Below are 20406 nucleotides of genomic sequence, written 5' to 3' on the forward strand. Positions count from 1 at the left end.
CTTAATGAAAGTGTATACCTGACATAAAATTAGCATTGTAAGTATGCAATTGAAATCATATATAATCCATAATAGACTTTAAAAAATCATAATATATATTGTACACTATCTTGCTTATTAATTCAGTAATTAGCTCAATTTAAATGACGTATAGTATACTTCATGCATAATTATCTTCGAGCACTTTTTTTTATTTTGCACTCTACTCTTTGACTAAAAAAAAAGATTGTCAATTATTTTCCTAAGAATTCTGCATGACAGTCTTACATGCATATGGATAAAGCGGCTCTACTATTTGCATTTAACAGAAATGCAGTGAAAATGTGGGTGCTGCAAGCAAGCAGGGTGATCTCAATGAAAGAAAAGACATCAAGGCATAAATAAAAGGTGCAAAGAAATACTAACGGGTAGTTATCCTCTGAATCTGTGTGCATAGAAGCATCAGAATCTGCACCAGAATCCAAAGATGGATGTCCTGATCCCCCAGAATAGACAGATGAGCCTTGGGAACCCATATAAGACATAGCATAGGTGCCCCCACTGGATGCCATGTGTGTAGGAGTTGCCATATGTGACGGGGTATAAGGATGGCGGGTAGGCGTGGAGTGCACTGATCCTCCATATCCCAAGGAGCTGAGAGAACCCTGTGATCCTGAGCCAGCACATTTGCCTGTCAAACGCACGGTATCAAATGTGCGACGCATGTTGCTGCTGGAGAAAGACAATGCACATTAGTTTCATAAAAAAAAAAGCAGTTGTAATAGTGACTCAAAATGTGAGAATAGATACTTCTGTCATTGGAGTATGATAGTGAAAGACAGAAATGCAGCGAGGGATGGAGATAACACAAAAATATTGTGTACTGGCTGCAGCCACCAGGAAAACACACTGCTTGATTGTTCTCCTATGCTTTTATCATCCAAAAGGACAGGCACCTCAAATGTGAGGGAGCTACTGCAGAGTATACATGCAGGTATATAATTAGTACTGCTTTGCTGATTATTATTACACAGTCCAAAGCTAGGTTAGGCACTGCAGCTGCCGAACTGGCCATCTCATTCCCTTGCAGGCGACTGGTCGTAACCCATACATGTTTCATATGGAAATTAGTGAAATAAAACCATTATATACTGTATTAATGGTTGAACATCACACGAGAATATGATTATGTATGTATGAATTTGGGTACTATCCCAACTCTGCTATGGTCCCCTGCTTTGAATTTGCAGTACCATAATTGTTTTTATCTGAGAGATCTCCACCTTAAGTAATAAAATTAACCATTTGAAAAAAAAAATCCAGTGAATTTAAAATGAACTGGGGATTAAACTGCAGATGGATGAGGGCGTTCCTTATAAAACCCACAGTAAGCAAGATGCTTGAGATGGTTATAAAGTTATTTGATATTTTAATACCACACTGTTTTCACTTGTGCTTTTCCACATGTGCAAGTTTTGTGTATAAAATATATTATACTTTAGATTTCACAAATGTTTTACTGTATTAATTCACTGTGTGGATTTAGTTTTCAATTTTATATGCACCCTAACACTTGCTACAACACAACTAAAAAAAAAAGAAAGAACAAGACGTGAAGAACTAGCACCGCAGTTTTATCACCCATCCTTATTAGTAGTATATCATAGACAGTGCTCCTCCAAATTCATGGGTGTATACATTCCTAGAAGTCCCATCAAATCCACAAAGTATCTACACATCAGAAGCCATGGCTCTTTTAATATTCTGCTAATCTAGTTAAAACTGACATTCATAAGAAAGAATGCTGTAAAGAACTGAGATTTAAGAATGGAAAATCCACCAAACACATTTCAACAAAATTATATTTAATTTTCTATTTGACCCAGGTCATGCACCACGCCATAAAAAGTCTTAAAAAATGAAATTGTTGAATGTGTTAGCAAAAGATCCTTAGGTTCAAACCCACCAATCCTCAAAACTCACTGACTAGATGCTGTTCTGTGAGTCCAAAATATTTTCAAATTAGACTGATGTCAACTCTTCAGCTGCCAGTATCAAGTTTGAAAGCATCACTCTGCTGGCATACTGGGCTTTGACATATGTCAGCAATTGCCAGAAATCTGCACTCAAATAGAGGAAATGTGAAGCCTACCAATAAGCTATTGTACACAAGCAAGACAGAACACAAAAGCATGAAAATTAAATAGGCTTACATGTGTCAAACAGTGGATGACAGACTCTGAAAATTGTTTTTAAATGAACCAAAACTGTGGAAGTTGCATAATGAGTGCAGTATCAAAACACGGTGCAGAGAAAGTGGTAAAAATAAAAATATAATGAATAAAACAGTATACCTGAACTTGTCCAGAAACATTTTCCTCCCAAGTAATACTAGTCTGAAAGATGTGTAATACAAAGCAAAGCCTGGTCACAGTCTGGGCCGCTGGGGCGTTGACCCCTGAAACCCTCTCCCTCCCCTCTCCAGGTAAGCCTCTGTTTTAGATGGTATTTCATTCTAAATTGAGCTTTATGGAGTTGTAGAATGTCCCAAAAAACAAGGATTATTCTGCATTATTTGTCTATATACCCACATGACAGCCTGTTGCCACAGTCACCAATACTAGTTATTAAAACTAGTTTTCTTGTTATTAATATACCTGGTAAGAAAAACTTGACTACTGTATATATAACATTACACTTAATGTTTGTACACCTTTCTTAATCCTTCCTTCATATTTTAATTAGGATACCAAAACTACCTTTTACATTTTGAACTTAGTAGTCATGAAATCTATATGCTGCACATCCTTTCATATCACTATAATATAACAAAACATTATGCTGCCATTTCTAATAAACAAAGAAATAAAGAAAATCTTTATTTATATCTTATCTTTATAATAGTTTATTCATACATGTTTTACTCATTTCAGTAACACAGTAATATTCCCTGCAACCTTCACCGTGTATACATTTTTCCGTCCTGATTTATATTGGACAGTATTCTATAAAATCCTGTGATCTATCACCCGTCTAATACTTTAAATAAAAAATGAGTAATTACTTGTGGCAATCATCTCCTTAAGTGGTATACAGTACTTGCTATTCTTTGACTATGTAAGGTACAGCATGGTACATACATCTCGTGTTCAGATATTTAAATAAAATATTGGTATAATTTAAACTAATTTAAACTTGACGTGCTGTTGGAGTGTGAGCAAAGTAACATTTATGAAGGGGTTCAGGGAAACCGGCAGGCCGGACTTGAGTCCTGGAGATGGGAAGTACAGTGCCTGCACTCTGAAGGAGGGGTGTTAATGTTGGTTTAAAAACTGTAGTGTAAAGCACCCTTCTGGCAAGACAGTGATGGAGTGAATGATGGTGAAAGTTTTTCTTTTTCGGGCCACCCTGCCTTGGTGGGAATCGGCCAGTGTGATGATAAAAAAAAAAAAAAAAAAAATTAAACTAAATCACTATGGACTTACAATTCAGTCTTACTATTTTCTCCAAATTTTTACCTCAGTGACATGCACCAGAATGTAAACCATAAATAATTCTCATCTGTATCAATCATTAGTGTCCCCAGGGCAGAATTCTGGGTATCTACCCTATTAACGATAAAACTATCACACGATGTGTCTTACTACTTGATGAACATTATTGCTACTGTTGTTAGTACTAGATTTGTTGTGCAACTCATTAACAAATGACAAATGCAGTGGGTGAAGGAAATGACAAAGAATAGCAACCAGAATGAATTGAAAACAATGTGTAGAAATAAAGAACAAGAAGCACAACCCAAAGTGGGACTGAGTGGAGCCTCACCCCCTTCTCCTGAGGAAAACCATCAATAGGAATGGACTACCACTTTATTACCTCTATAACAGTGTCTACATAGACAGCCAAGGCCAAATGCTTTAATACTTAGTTTGCTTCTTTACATCATGTTTGCATTAAATTCTAATATAGCCATCTTACTATATGATTCAAACAATACATGACAGAACACCTAAAATTCTTCTACAGAATACTGCATATCGTTTACAGGTGCCAGATAACAGTAAATATGCAACACAACTGTATTTCAAATAATTTTTCATACATAGTTTTATGAGGTACTGTGCAGACACAGCTTGTCATGGATGAAAATACAAGTGACTACACTTAATACATGTACATCTTTATTGGACACATTTCTGTCCTGGGACCTTGGTTGCTCCTGGGTCCTAGGTCCCTGAACCGAAATGTATCCAATAAAACTGTACTAAGTGTATTCACTTGTGTCCTTTCATCCATACTGTTGATGTCATTATACCTTCCACCTTCGTAGCTTAACATCTACAGTACTTGAGCACTACAGCAACTTTTGATGACATAGTACCTTATGGTCTGGGAAAACATTATCAATTCATTACACTAATTGTTCATATTGGCTATGAGTGATGTAATATTCAGAAGCTATTTTGAAAAGCAAACAGTAACAATACAGGTGAATACAAGTGAATGACCTGAATACTACATCATACATTATATTCAGTGATGCAACTGCTATGTAGAGAGAGAGAGGGAAAGAAAGAGAGACTGTATTTAATACCTTCTCTTTTAATCAAAAATTATTTGCATTACCTTGAACACTGCAAATCAACCACTGTACTTTTGTTAGTAGCAAATAAACAAGACAAAATAATGCAATTTGTTACATTTATACACCAACTATTATGATTACACATAGCATACCTGGAATAGGAGATAATTATGTTAAATCCAAGTACTTTATAGGAAGATAGCTTCAATTCTTTGGATCAAGAGTATTTCACCAGCATTAAGGCACCCTCCCATTAAGGGATTATCTATCAAAAACAAATTTTATAATAACCATTGAGACCACACAGTTGATAACAGCTCACCCACTTGCTTCACCACTTACATTTATACACCAACTATTATGATTACATTCATGGGAAGCATTAAGCCTAAAATAGTCATAGCATACCTGGAATAGGAGATAATTATGTTAAATCCAAGTACTTTATAGGAAGATAGCTTCAATTCTTTGGATCAAGAGTATTTCACCAGCATTAAGGCACCCTCCCATTAAGGGATTATCTATCAAAAACAGAAATTTTATAATAACCATTGAGACCACACAGCATATTGTCTTCTGGCTTTTGGCAAGCAAATAAGTTGTGTTATTATTGATACACTTGCAAAAATGGCACTAAACCCACAAGGATTATATGGCACTACTGGCAAATAAGGTAAACAAGCCTTGCAGCATCACAAAAATAATATCAACCAAACAAGCATTTACGAGCTTGTTGATACTCAAGCCTTATGCCTCATTAGCAAAAACTCCTCTATGACAAAGCCAATATGTGTGATGGTAGTGCACAAAACAGTAAAATTAAGCAGTAAATATATTGCTTGACTGTGTCTCGAAAGTAAAGATCTTATCTTTAGATTAAATGCAATATCATGCTTACAGTAATACAATCAAGATACAACTTCACCAGAATTTCTTGAATTTACTTGAAATTAAGCATTCCTTCCTTGAAGCCACAGTGTTGCCTTACATTCCGTTATTCTGCAATGTTTACCAGAGGCTTCAAAGCTTGTAATATTATTAGGAAAAAGAGGTGAACATTCTAACATTGACAAAAGCTGTAGTAGTGTCACTAAAATCCAAAACAAAACAAAACAAAAAAAAAAAACAAAAAAAAAAAAAAAAAAAATTCATTTCAATTGGCATAATAATTTTGTGTTAGATTTTAGGATCACTAAATAACTGTGGGTGCAAGCAGTGAGCTTTCCCTCAAGCTGACGAGTACCGGTACCTGTATTGGTACAGGGCTGACTGGCTTAAGCCACACATCGGCAGAGTTCCAAGCTTGCTGTTGAAGTATAGATGTAGCTGTCACCAACGTCATAATAACCAATGATGAATTTTATTCATTCTCAATGACAATAATTATAATTACAATATTTTGATACTTTCAACAATAATGAAAATGTATAATAAAAGTAAAATCTCAATTTAACGGACCTTGATTTAACAACTTTAAATTTAATGGACAAAAATCTGGACAGTGGACTTTGTTCACTGTCCAGATTTTTGGAAACAGTGGACTTTGTCCACTGTATCCAGAATTGCTCATTATTGTTATGATCTACTGGGTAAACTGCTCTTACTAACAGCAGACATACAGTCCATTCTTCCTAGCATTGTCTGCTATAATTACAATCACAACTAAACAATTTCATTATTCAGATTTAATGGATCTTGGCATTACAGGAAACCCTTCCTCTCCCACCAACCATCAGTCCAGTAAATCAAGGTTTCACTAAAGAGTATTTTGAAAGTAATGCATAATTATGAGATTTTTTTTTATAGCACATCGGCCATTTCCTACCAAGCAGGGTAACCCAAAAAAGAAGAAACACTCTCACCACCACTCACTTCATCACTGTCTTGCCAGACGTGTACATTATTTAATTTACCAGTTGCCAATACTTACATAAACACAGATTCTTTCAATAATCCCAAGTTGCCAAAATTAGAAATTTCAGATAATATAAACATGAGGTCACTCTTACATTTACCTAATTAATACATGAACATGTGTACAGCATGTCAAAAATATTTGAAATACTGTATTGTACAACTATAAGACATTCCTAGAATTTGTTTTATGGTAAACATCTAGAGGAGCAATGTTTCTCCAATGATGAGAACATGATACACTATTTATTATTCACTAAAATTTCAAGTTAAGTAAAGTACATATCACCCAAAAGTGCTGAGAATTAAGGTAAAAAGGAGTGTGGATCAGATACAAGATGCACATTTATGCAGAAAATGGCAGAGGACCCAATATAACTGTACATACAAGGTGCAGATTTATTTGAGAAAAAATTGCATAATTCATTACTGATATGTAATAATGTTGGTAGAATTACCAACAATATGTTAGGTAAAAGGACACAAGTGCAACTAATGTAACATTTTACTGTGGTAAAATATTGCCACAGTAAAATGTTTTATTAGTTGCACTTGTGTCCTTTTACCTAACATTATTGATATGGAAAGAAGAAAGTAAAAAAAATTGAATTACCCAACAATCATTGCCTAATACGTACTGTATATAAATACTATTGCTACTACTGATGGCCCTAGAAAAACCAGCAGCTAACAATTAAGACAATGCCAGGATCTGACTTTTCCTATTTTTTTTCTCTCTCTCTCTCTCTCTCTCTCTCCCTAATTATGTATACTAGGTTTTTGAGAGCATTGGCCTATGGAATGCCACAAATTTTGACACCATATTACAGTTTTGTGTTAATTTTTTTCTCTACAATGTTACAACATATATTTATATACTGTGCATAAAAAAGATTTTTCTTTTAAACACACTGGCCGTCTCCCGCCAAGGCAGGGTGACCCGAAAAAGAAGAAACATTTTTTTCTTCTTTTTACATTTACTAATTTATACAGGAGAAGGGGGTGATATTAAAATACAGGAAGGTAAATAAAAAAAAGTGGTTTAGGTGCCAGTTTCTCAAGAATAAGCCCATTTGAGGTGATCCTTGACACTGCCAGTTTTTTCAAAATTTTAGTGTTTTTCTAAGTGCTAGTTTTTAGTGTATGGTATTAATGTTTATCAGTATTTCCCACCAAGCAAACCTGCATATTTACATGCATTACTGCTCTTCACACAAACATAACCAAAAAATTAACCAGTACAAATAATGAATGAAAAAGGTAAGCATATTGCAGACAACACAGTTACAAAATATCATTGTTTAAAATATAGATGAAATGCAGCACAAGGAATGCATCTGAAAGCATGTTCTCTACTTTACTTTGTATAAAAATACTATCACAAACCTGCCACTTTTTCCCAATTCTTCACCCAGAGAGTTGAGGGAGTGAAGTTCACTGGCGATGGAATCATTCCCAGAGTTGAAGGGAGAACTGAAAAGACTGCTGCCGAGATGGTGACCACGATTTCCTGGCAAGTTCTGGGCGAAAAAAAGTGCATTATTAATTAAAGTGCCCAGGGAACAGGAGGTAGTTTAATTCAAATTTAAGGAAAAACAAATCAGATTCCTGGAATCAAGAGCCCCTCACCAGCATTAAGGAACCTCTCTTGAGTAGTAATGATGAAAATCTCTGACATTTAATATCTAACGAAACACTGGCATACAACTTGTTTGCTGCAATATGCAACACACTATACACAGTACTTTCTCTTAGTGCCACAAGGAATGCATCCTTGGATCTAACCAGTAACTAAATGGGTAACTGCCTACATACTGCTCCACCTTTGGCAATGGAACTGTGATAAGCCAAAACTTTCCTATTTATCCAAGAGTATACCATACCATATACTCACTATCAGTAATTATTTGTGCAATAAATAAACAATTACATACACTTAATGTACAGCATATAAAAATATATCAGACAAAATACAAAATTTTTTTCACAGACTGTGGGTGAATTTAATATATTTTCAACCCTCATTTTACTGAGAAATTACATGGTCATACGTATCCATCAAAATATTCCCAGAGTAGCACACCTTCACCACACTGCTAGGAGTAATCATTCATATAAAATATTTTTAACATTTTGGCTGGGCTGTCACCATAAGGTTTAACATCTGCTTAGAACTTGAACACAATCAGTTCCTGAATGATACTGGGTAGTATATTATGTTTTTCTCTACACCAACATCATACACAATTATCCTTTCAACATCATATTCTATTAAGAGCTGAGAAATGCTTCGGATGAGTGGATAGGGGTATGGCATACAAGGCCACTAGATTCAACACAATTACCAGTCAAGGGGCCTGGTAGAACCAATGGAAATGAGGGCATAGGAATGAAGAATTTGGAACCATGTGATGGCCCACTGACCAGAAGCACAACATCTGGACAGGGCCGAGTACAGAAGGCAACAACCCAATGGCATTAGGGACAGAGTGAGCGATACCAGCAGGGCCTGGGAAGCCATAGCCATGTAATGGAATAGGGACCCTCAGCATGCAAAACCTCTGAAGCTAGGGTGTCACAAAGCAACTTTTGAGATGGGCCTTACTGTACCTACGTAGCAGTATCTTCACAGTATGCACTGGATAATCAATACGTGGTACCCCAGATATCTGACCTATTAACCCAGCCTAAACCCTACTCTACAGCATCCTCCTACACCAACAGATATACTTGGTGGTACTGAACATGTGGATTTCCCCACCTATGACATGACACACCACAAGGAATGTGGATGAGGGAGGTCCAGCCACCAGTGTAGAAAATGCGAGTACACAAAAATTGAGAGAAAATGCATAAATCCTAATCTTGCAGGTATACTCAACATAACAGCTGGAGGAAGTGGAGGAGTGAAGGGAAAACATGGCTAAAAAGGGCCATGGCCCAAACACAATGAAAGGGCAATAAAGAACACAGTAAAACTGATAAGAATGAGAGAACAGGAATGAAGGTTTAGGAGTCATGTGAAGATCTGTCAGTCTTAAGACAACAACACAACACACGAGCAGGGGATGAGAGACCTATATCATTAGAGGTGAAAAGGAGTGTGAGAAGAGATGTACAGGACTGGGGAACCTCTGTGGCTACAAGGAACACAGGATGACCTCTGAGATGGGCCTTTATAGCAATACACAGAAGTATCTCTATACACCAGACAACAAAATGGTGGTCCCCTTAACCCTTTCAGGGTCCAAGGCCCAAATCTGGAGTCACGCACCAGTGTCCAAGAATTTTCAAAAAAAAAAATTTTTATTTTTTCTTATGAAATCGTAGAGAATCTTTTTGTGAAGGTAATAAAACAAAAAGTACGAAATTTGGTGGAAAATTGACGAAATTATGCTCTCGCGAATTTTGATGTGTCAGCGATATTTACGAATCGGCGATTTTGCCGACTTTGACTCCCATTTTAGGCCAATTACATTATTCCAATCAACCAAATTCTTAGCTATTTCACTAGTATTACTTCTATTCTATCGATTGAGCACAAGAAATCGCCAAGTCAACTGTTTCAACTACAAAATAAAGTGATCGGAAATTGTTAATTTGGCCAATTTAACACAAAGTTCAAAATATTCCAATTTCAAAATAGGGTCCAGAATAAACAATGTAGGCATTCCTGGCACTAAACTAACATTTCCTCTGTTCATTAGTTATGTTTTGAGGCTTTACAAATAAATTCCATTTTGATTTTTTATTCACATAATGAATTTTTATTCACACCAAAAAATAGAAGATTTACTGTTACGCAATACTGTAATAATTGTATAAATATCATCACCATATTTGTGAATGTACATTAGACCCACCAGCTGGCATGTATTAGACGTGTGAGGTCGTTTGTTTACTCTTGAATATCGGCAAAAATTTAAAATTTCCGCTACTTTGAGCTCAGTTTCAAGCCATTTCCAGTGCTAAAACCAATCAAAATCATCTCTATTTCTGTAATATGTCTTCCATTCTATCAAATAAGACCAAGAAATCGCAAATACAACTATAAAAAACATACAAAAAAACACTGCAAAGTTGCTGTTTTAATCGAAAAATCATGATTTCAGTTTTTTCTCTCATTATACACAGTGTGCTGCAGGATCTGTTTTATGTGGTGCACACATACCACATAGATGTATTCTCTCATATCTAGGCCCAAATGTACCACTCACAGTTTATCAGAGTGAGCTGAGCTCATGGCGTAGATCTACGGTTTGGACACTCACCGTAAAGCCGTAGATCTACGGGACGGACCCTGAAAGGGTTAATACCCAACCTAGTCCTATCCTACCTCAACTGAATCTGTTTATGTTAACAGATATATACCTAGTAGTGGTGGACCAACATGAGGGACATATACTAGCCAGGGAGAGGTGGGAGGACCTGGAGGCTTTTGCCTCCTATTACAGTAAGTCCCTGAATTATACTTGGGTAATACATTAAGTCTTTCTTTGCTTTCACATTATTCATAGTCATTTTTCAAAAATAATACTCAATCAAGGTTAAGAAATACTCCAAGATCCAATTTCTTTAGTAATTCTAGCTCCTTAACTATTAGCAAATTTCTCTTTTGTGTCACATACGGAAGGCTCAACACTGCCACCACATATACAATGATTTTGTACTAAAGTTAACAATGTAAAAATTTAATTCAAATGTTTCATATTTACTTTTATGCACTTTAAACAAGTTTGAGGTCTGTGTGCAGATGAACAGGAAGCATGATTGGTAAGGGTAGTTGACCAAAATGTTCCATTACCTACTCATAACACTTGTGTCATGCATTTCCTTCCCTGTAACTGGGGTATTTAAAATGAATCTTACAGATAAGCCATAAGTACAATGTTTAGAAAGCTGAAAACTTTATTAAAAAAAAAAAGCTGAAAAAAAATACAGAGCCTCACTGCATGGTTCAGCATGAGTTATTGCTCATGCTTAGTGATTTTGTGTGTGTGTGTGTGTGTGTGTGTGTGTGTGTGTACTCACCTACTCACCTATTTGTGGTTGCAGGGGTCGAGTCACAGCTCCTGGCCCCGCCTCTTCGCTGATTGCTACTAGGTCCTCTCTCTCCCTGCCCCATGAGCTCTATCATACCTCGCCTTAAAACTATGTATGGTTCCTGTCTCCACCACATCACTTTCTAGGCTATTCCATGGCCTGACTACTCTATGACTGAAGAAATACTTCCTAACATCCCTTTGATTCATCTGAGTCTTCAACTTCCAATTGTGACCTCTTGTGTCTGTGTCCCATCTCTGGAACATCCCGTCTCTGTCCACCTCGTCTATTCCGCGCAGTATTTTATATGTCGTTATCATGTCTCCCCTGACCCTCCTGGCCTCCAGTGTCGTCAGGCCGATTTCCCTCAACCTTTCTTCATAGGACAATCCCCGTAGCTCTGGGACTAGTCTTGTTGCAAACCTTTGCACTTTCTCTAATTTCTTGACGTGCTTGACTAGGTGTGGATTCCAAACTGGTGCTGCATACTCCAGTATGGGCCTGACGTAGATGGTATACAGAGTCTTAAAGGAATCCTTACTGAGGTATCGGAACGCTATCCGTAGGTTTGCCAGGCGCCCGTATGCTGCAGCATACGTACGTACGTACGTACGTACGTGTGTGTGTGTGTGTATGTGTGTGTGTGTGTGTGTGTGTGTGTGTGTGTGTGTGTGTGTAGAAAAAGATTGACATAAAATAGAGCCATTTTTCTGAACATTATTTGATATTTTACCAAAATTGGTTATATTATGCAATCCCAAAGTACAATATTTTAGCAAGATCAGACAAAATATTTACCTTCTTCTGAACCCGTCTCAGCTGATCTTGTGTATCGTGTAATAGGTCTAACACCTCTGCATACTTTTCCTTTAGTTCAGCCAACTCCATTGTTAGCTCTTGTTGGCAATCTCTGGCCACTCCCACCATGTTGGCCAGTTCATCATTCTCCATAGCTAACCGTTTGCTACGGGACTGAAGGTCAACCACCTGGGCAAGGAGCTGCGTGATTTCTTCTTGCTGCCGTAGGGAGTCCTCCACTTTCTTTGCAAGTTCTTCACTAAGCTGGCCGATTTGTAAATTTGCATCGCCTATTAATGTAAAAATAAATATTAGCATGAAAATTACTGAAAGTTATCTACAAATGTGAATTTTGTAATTATTTTCTAGCTCATATGCTATGAATAAAAAAAGTTTAGTAGGAAAGTTAATGCAAATGAATTTTATGTCTATCTTAATGGAAATAATTGCAAAGAATTGTAAATAAAAAAGTTACTGACAACTACACTGATGTTCCACATATACATGTAAATTGTAAATAAAAAAGCTATAGAAATTGAAAGTAATATCAACCGAAAGTATTTCTTCTTTTTTGGGCCACCCTGCCACGGTGGGAAACGGCTGGTGTGTTGAAAATAAATAAACCAAAAGATGGTAAATGTAGAAAAATACATCTGCCTTTGGCTTAGAAATGGAAAAATACTCACACACTTAAGGAGATTCTAGGAAAATACCATGTGAAATCATAGAAAATTATGTGAGGAATTCACTGACAGCTACAAAGAAGATAAGGTAGACTTGCTGTAATGACATAGGAAAGAGATGAATGATTAACATACAGTAGGCTCCCATAATTTGTGCAACCATAACTTTCATTTTCAATAATTCGCTTTTAATTTTTTTTGTTTTGTAAAATACTACAGGTCATGGGAAAAAACACTTTGATACAGGGCAGGATATTTTTTCCTTTGTGACACTCCACTGCAATGAGAATGAGGCTATTGTTTTAGAGAAGACCTGGCATCACTCCTTGGTGGTAGCACCATCCCTACAGTCAGTCGTCTTCTCAACTTATGTTTATCTGTCAATATTTGATCTTTTCATCACTGTCTTGTTTCTGGAAATTGACCATGACACCCAGAAGACATACCAAGAAGACATGCCAAGAAGAAAATTAAGGATGAAACCAACTACACCTACCATCCGGCTTACAACCTGCTCGACATACAACGACTCGACTTACGACCGTGTTTTTTATGCCAAATTTCTGGGAAATAAACAAGTGTTTGTGTTGTACAGTGTTTATCCTAAACCTTACAATATAAAATACAGTACTAACAGCATAAAAAGTAAAGTAAAACATGAAATACCAAAATAAAACAATAAAATAAAGTCATTACAAAAATGTTATGTTGATATTCAGTAGTAAAGTTCGACTTACGTCCATTTCGACTTACGACCGGTTTCTCGGAACCAAACTCGGTCGTAAGTCGGATGGTAGGAGTATTTCTAAAAACTTGAAGCTGACTGCTATGCTGAATGGAAATGCATGCATAGTGGAGATAATTCAATAGTACCAAATGAACATACACTAACAATTCTAGACAATGAGATGAAGATAAGAGGTTGTGCAATGAGTAATCTAAAACATAACATGATGGAAGTAATGAGAAATAGGTCATTTCAGCTAAATAGGACAGAAAAACTGCTAAATGTGTGTGGACTAAGCAGAACACAAAGAAAGACTTGTCACTTAATGTTGGTATGATCAGGGAAAAACCTTTTATACTCTAAATCAGTTTGTGGGCAGCATAAAGTCTGCAGAAGAGTGTTTATTTAGTTCTGGCTATTTCTACCAGTTTAAGGTGGCCAGTGTGCTACATAAAACACAATTGAGTGGGGGCGGTGTAACTGCCCACCACGGTGCATCTGCCCACTGTGCTGCTGGTGGGAATTTCCTTGCACAGTTGGAGGAAATAATTGCTGAGGGTTACAGACCTGAGCAAGTGTTTAATGCTGGGGAGACAGGCAAATTTTGGAAGAAGCTGCCATCTAGAACTTTACATCAGTAGGCAAGAGAAAATTGCCCAAGAACCACAGCCATCCACCTCAACCCAATAGAGCCATAGTAATCCTCTCCACTGATGTCAAGGTCAGTGTACTTCAACGACCAGAATTTAGTAAGAAATATTATTTTACTTATATTTTTAATTACATGTACAGTCATATTGTTTGTCTTTATAGGGTTAACCTAGGTCCAATCTACATAAGTCAACTTTCTATGTGCCTATAACATCTGTATACTCCCAGGGCACATTTCTAAATTAGCAAGCAATGACTTTTTACACATTTGAATACACAGGCTAAGAGCTGTTATTCTGCCTCACCTCATTTCAAAGCTGAGCCCTATCAAAGGGCACAACAATCTACTAACATTCAGGTACCTCCTTACTACTAGATGAATAGTTATAAGGAACCCGTAGTTTGTAAGCGGAGGAAATTACCAAATGAGCCATGGCACAATATAAGGTACTAAAATTTTTAGTATTTTTGGGAGGTGTTAAGAATACATCCCTATTATTCCTATATGTTATTTGCACTGTAAATTATAATGTCATAAGTAATGCAGATTTCAGGAACATAATCCATGCAAATTATGAGAGTACACTGTATATTCATCAGCAGAGTTCAATATAAGAAATACAGCAGTATACTGCACTGGGGTACTGGGACAGTGTCTGATTGAATAATTATGAATAATCTGCCAATGATGTATGTAACAGAGTTTGTAAAAGTTTTTTGGTAATTTTGAAAGTACTGCTGAGTAAATCATAAGTAAATTATGAAAAACTAGACATGGTAAGGTTCATATTAAGTGAGATGTTTGAAACAATGCTCATCCTTGGAAGGCTTTTTCTCCAAAACGTGAAATGCATGTGGTTTCATAGACAGTTATAATATCAGAGAGTATCAGGCCTCAATAACCTGGCAACTTTACAGACAACACCAACGACATGACTGCTGTCCCAACATGCTCAATTCCTAATACAGTATGGTCCTGTTGGAGCATGGACTTCTAAAATAATGAGGCATATTTTGTACAGGAAACTTACTAATCTGTTTAATAACATCTGAGACCAGCTCCTTCTCTTTATCCTCACACTCAATAGTGTCATTGGCCAGCTGGGAGGCCTCCTGACGTAGGCTTCTATTCTCATCTTCCAAGTTTTTCACTCGATGTTGTAAGATGTCAACATTGATCAGACGAAGGCCAGTTGGAGTTGCTGCAAAACATTATCATTATAATTTTAGAGTGATTGAAATACAATACAGCAGTTAACTACAAATGTAGAATTTTATGACTATGGAATTTTTTTTTGTTTATTGAACATTTACTTTACATAATTTTATAATAGAGTGACATAATATGTTAGTTTTTCACCAGTCAAGTATTCATTCAAAATGTGTGTTATAAAATGTGAAGGAGCCACACATCTAAAAAGTAAGGTAGTTGTACAAATGAAATTGCATCTAACACATTGTTAATCATATTTGTTCTTATTCATCAAATGTGGAAAAATGAAAAATAATACTATACATACAATCACACATTAATACAATGTTAGCTAATGCAAGCTGAACTACAGCCACTCTTGGCTTACTTTCACAACTGCTTGTATCATCCACGTCATTGGTGTATATCTGCAGCAGGTCGGTTTTCATCTGCAGATCATGCTTAAGTTGAGTAATTTTGTCACTAGCTGAAGACAACTCTGCATCAAGCAGTGCATTACGTTCCTCTAGGGTTTTGTTGCGTTCAAGAAGTTGCTGTCCGATTTTGGCAGCAAGCTCCAAGTCTTTTTCTTTCTGCAAAATTCAGTGTGTTTATAAATCCTTCTTGCTTATTTTAGTCATGAAAATAATCTAAGCTTCATAATTTATTGCCAGGAGGCCCACACACTGCCAACATGAGATTAAACCATGGAACTAGCCATCTCTCATTATTACTGTGGTCATGGAAGAGATAGCCCTGGATGATAAATTCATTACTGACTAAATGCAATTTTTAAAAAAAAATTTATTTTGTTAGGTAAAATGACACAAGTGCAACTACATATAATGTCACATTAGTTGCACTCATGTCCTTTTACCTAACATATATTGTCGGTAATTCTACCAACATTAATACAGTTTTTATTTTGATAAATAAGTCAAATATTATAAATATTTAACTGATATGAATTAATATTAATATATATGAATTTGTGAAATTTCTGTAAGTATTTACAGAGTGAAGAGAAGGAAAATTCATTTAAATAATAGTAACACATGAGTGAGTGAGTAACAGTCAATGTGCATGCAGTAAAACCTAGATTTAATGAAACATGAATTAGCAAATTACAGTTTACAGATTTAACAGAAAACCAGAGGTCATCCAAAATCCAGAAATAAAAAAAAATTCTGTTAAATTGGAATTTTCCATTATTGTTACAGGCAATTCTGGATTGAACAGGCATAATATGTACATTAAATCCAGAATTGTGGGTCACTGGGTAAATTGATTTTTAGATCCAATAAACATTAAATTAAAAAAAATGTTCATTGATACAATCATGAAAAAATCCCATCATTCAGATTTAATGAACAAGACCAGCCATTTACCTACTGGATTATTATATTTATGGGCCATGCAATGCCAGGAGAACAGGAATATGGCGAGGAATGACCAAAATACAGCACATACTAGTGGCTTTCATTTGTGCCTAACAATAATTTATTATATGTAAACAACATTACCTATATACTGCGGAAATGAAATAAATTTGTATTGTATCGTAATGCAGTTGTATGGAACCTTTATTTACGACCTTTTTCCCCACATACTGCACTTTATCAAATCACAAACAGATAAACATGGTAAGGACAGGTAATTGTGAGTAGCAGTGAGATGAAGGATAAGTGAACTATGACTCAACTTCAACTGTTTCACCTTCAACGGCTCCCTCTTTCATTAGACCTTCATCTTACCTGTGGGTTTCCCCTTTAACCCCATCACTGTCTCCCTCATAGATCTACACTACAGAACCCAGCATCACTCGTGTAGATCTACATCTTAATTACAGCACTCCCAAATATGGTGCGGGTGATAAATTTTGACCTAGACATGTGAGATTGAGTCTGTGCAGTGGGTGTGCAGTGTAAAATAAATTCTGCCCCAAGCAGTGCATGATAGGAATAGCTAATCGCTGATCTTGTATTGTGTTTAAAATAGAGTTTGAGGCATTGTCTAGTATGACTTATGGTTTTCTGGTTGTTTCTTGATGTTAACTGATCAAATGAAAGACATACTAGTGAAACAGACATGATTCTGGTCGGTTTCAAACAGGAAGTGGCTTGAAATATGCCTCAAAGTGGCAGAAATTTTTTATTTTTGTGATTTTCCTGAGGAAAGGTAGGGGGCCCCCCTACCACCCGGCCTTTTTTTCGGGGAAAGGAAGTTATGGTTTATTTGGGATAGCCTGAACCATGACCACTCATTCTTGATTGCATTTTATTTGTAAAGAAATTGGGTAAAATTTCGATTTTTTTGTGAGATGGTGGATTCAAAATGGAGGGGAAGTGTTATATAGGAGAGGCCTGGAGACGTAACTAATGAACAGAGGAAACGTTGCTCTAGTAGCTGGAATGCCTACATTGATTACTTGTTGAATTTTACGTAAAACTGGCCAAATTACCAACTTCTGTGCCCTTTACAGACTAGTTCTGTTAGTTGAATGGGCAGTTTCTTAATCTCAATCAAAAGAATGAATACCATACTAGCTAAATAGCCTGGAACTGAGTTCAACTGAGTAATTGAACTGGCTTAAAATAGGCATCAAAGTGGACGAAATCGTCGACGCGTAAATTGCACCCAGGCAAGTACGTGGCTGCGTACTTCCGTAAGTTTTTCATCAAATTTCGCATTTTTTGATGACAATACCTTCAAAAAAATATATTCTCTGCCATTTCAGAATATAATTTTTCTTCTTTACATTGCAACACTATTAGCGTTTTTAATTTCAGAGGTCGCGACAGTGACAGGATTAAGCACAGTCTTAGCAAACATGTATATAGAATGTTTTGAAGCTGAACATTTTTCCTCCTTCATTCCCTCTTCCATCACTTGGCCTCACTTTGTGGACAACATGCTCATCATTACACTAAGACCTGACATCACCCTCCCCATTTCAAACCTTCAATGCAATGTACACTTCAGGAAGAAACCAACGTTACTTCCTTTCCAAGTTTGACACAGAAAATGGTTTCAAGGTTTACAAGAAACCCACCAACCAGTACAATCATCTCCTAGTGGCCCCCTCTGTAATTAGTATTTTATAACATGTAAACCACACAATACCCAAAACCTGTAAACCCCACATTGTAACCCTTATAGAGAATAAACTTGAATTGAACTTCCACTCAAGACTACGACATCAGGACTGAACGTGGTATTCATAAGTACGTAATAGTATATAAATGAAGGAACATTGCTGCAGCCCTTATAGATTAATATCAAAGAGCTCTCGAACAGATCTTCACTGAACAATGCTCCCCCTTTCCCCTAACATTTCATCATGAACTGCAGATAACATGCCCACAGCATCAAATCAAGGAGGAGGAGGAGGAGGAGGAGGAGGCGGCGGCGGCAACGGCGGCGGCGACGGCGGCGGCGGCGGCAACGGCGGCGGCGGCGGCGGCAGTAGCAGCATTATTATTATTATTATGGGGAGCACTAAACCCCTAGAGTTTATACAGCGCCTGTGGGGAAAGGATGGGGTGGGAGGCATTCAGGCTTAATTCAGGGAAGTGGAGCACAGATCCGATTCCCTAAATCTAGAACCCCTCACTATCATCAAGGAACCTCCCTTGAGGGGCTACTTTTTTGAACGTTTGAAGCTACGTCACTGAGGGTTTTGGAAGTTATCCAAGCCATCCCATAATGCTGGGAATGGGGTCAATAACTTTGGTCTTAGGGCATGTGAACATGCCAACTGTTCCAAGATTACATCTCCAAGATCTTCAATAGTGAATTCAACACAGCCACAACTACCTTTATTACCATCATGGCCATAACCAGGCAGGAAGGCCACCAACATAATTAAACTATTACACAATCCCATGTAACAACTATGACTAAATCTATGTACACGAGACAGAGACCTCCACAAATGAATTTCAGAACACCAATATGCCAACAATACTTAATAAAGCCTGCATAATACATTTAAATTCACACAATCACATAATAAACCGGAATGATGTACTAGTTGACAAGGAGGACGGCACCCAGAGAGGAAGAGTGAAGCTGTGCTCATCGGCACCAACAACAGCCTCATCCAGAATAACAGCTTTTGCAATTTAGCTGAACCTCTTGCCAGAAAACTCAAAGCGCGTTTGAAAATCAATATGGCCTAACTTGAACCTCACTTGCTCTTCACCTCACCACTAACTACAATACTTGCTCGCCTGTCCTGTGACTTGATAAACATCATCAATAGAATTTCCATATAACTGCATTTATCTCCTTGCCATCTTGTCGATTTCTCGTATCACTCACTACACACCCATGAGAATGAGATGTAATCAGGTTTGATTCGAGGAAGGGAGGGACACTCTAATTCCTTTGATCAAGAGCCCTAACATCAAGGCACACTGTACATCAATGCCACGATATACCGACAAGTATGTGGGTTTATGATATATTACTGAGAAGAGGTTTCGCCCACAAGTTTATCAAGTCTCCCAATTGAGAACTAACATAACAGTCCCATTGGACGAAAAGTCTTCTCAGTAAAATGTCGTAAACAGCATCAAGGAATATTATATATTACCGCATAAGCAAGGCTGGGTAGGTACTTACCTCCTGGAGAAGTCTGGTCACAGCATCAATATCATTGTAGGTCTTGGTCATCTGGCTCACACGGTTCCCGCATAACACTGCAATCAAATATTTTGTGTTAATACACTAGTCTATCCACAGGCAAGCTTGCCTACCACTTTTTTAATTAATATCTGGTAGGATAAACCTTATTTTCGAGACAAAAAAATTACAGACAGTAGTACAAATT

At 36.9% G+C, this 20406-nt stretch overlaps 1 protein-coding gene across 18 annotated transcripts in view; it reads right to left on the minus strand.

The window, feature by feature from the left end:
• The window catches only part of LOC128689689 (trafficking kinesin-binding protein milt-like), a 406769-nt gene that overhangs the window by 8606 nt on the left and 377757 nt on the right, over positions 1-20406 (minus strand). For 15 of the 18 annotated variants that reach the window (XM_070087581.1, XM_070087583.1, XM_070087578.1 and 12 more), the window contains 7 exons: positions 20199-20275; positions 15961-16165; positions 15412-15582; positions 12320-12609; positions 7865-7998; positions 5814-5870; positions 406-711 (listed from right to left, as the gene is read on the minus strand). In XM_070087581.1, coding sequence (XP_069943682.1) covers positions 406-711; positions 5814-5870; positions 7865-7998; positions 12320-12609; positions 15412-15582; positions 15961-16165; positions 20199-20275 — 1240 coding nt within the window. The remainder of the gene's footprint in view (positions 1-405; positions 712-5813; positions 5871-7864; positions 7999-12319; positions 12610-15411; positions 15583-15960; positions 16166-20198; positions 20276-20406) is intronic. The other 3 variants (XM_070087569.1, XM_070087582.1, XM_070087570.1) reach the window with 2 other exon arrangements.

Source organism: Cherax quadricarinatus, chromosome 22 (genome assembly GCF_038502225.1).
Source record: "Cherax quadricarinatus isolate ZL_2023a chromosome 22, ASM3850222v1, whole genome shotgun sequence".
Lineage (NCBI taxonomy): Eukaryota > Metazoa > Arthropoda > Malacostraca > Decapoda > Parastacidae > Cherax > Cherax quadricarinatus.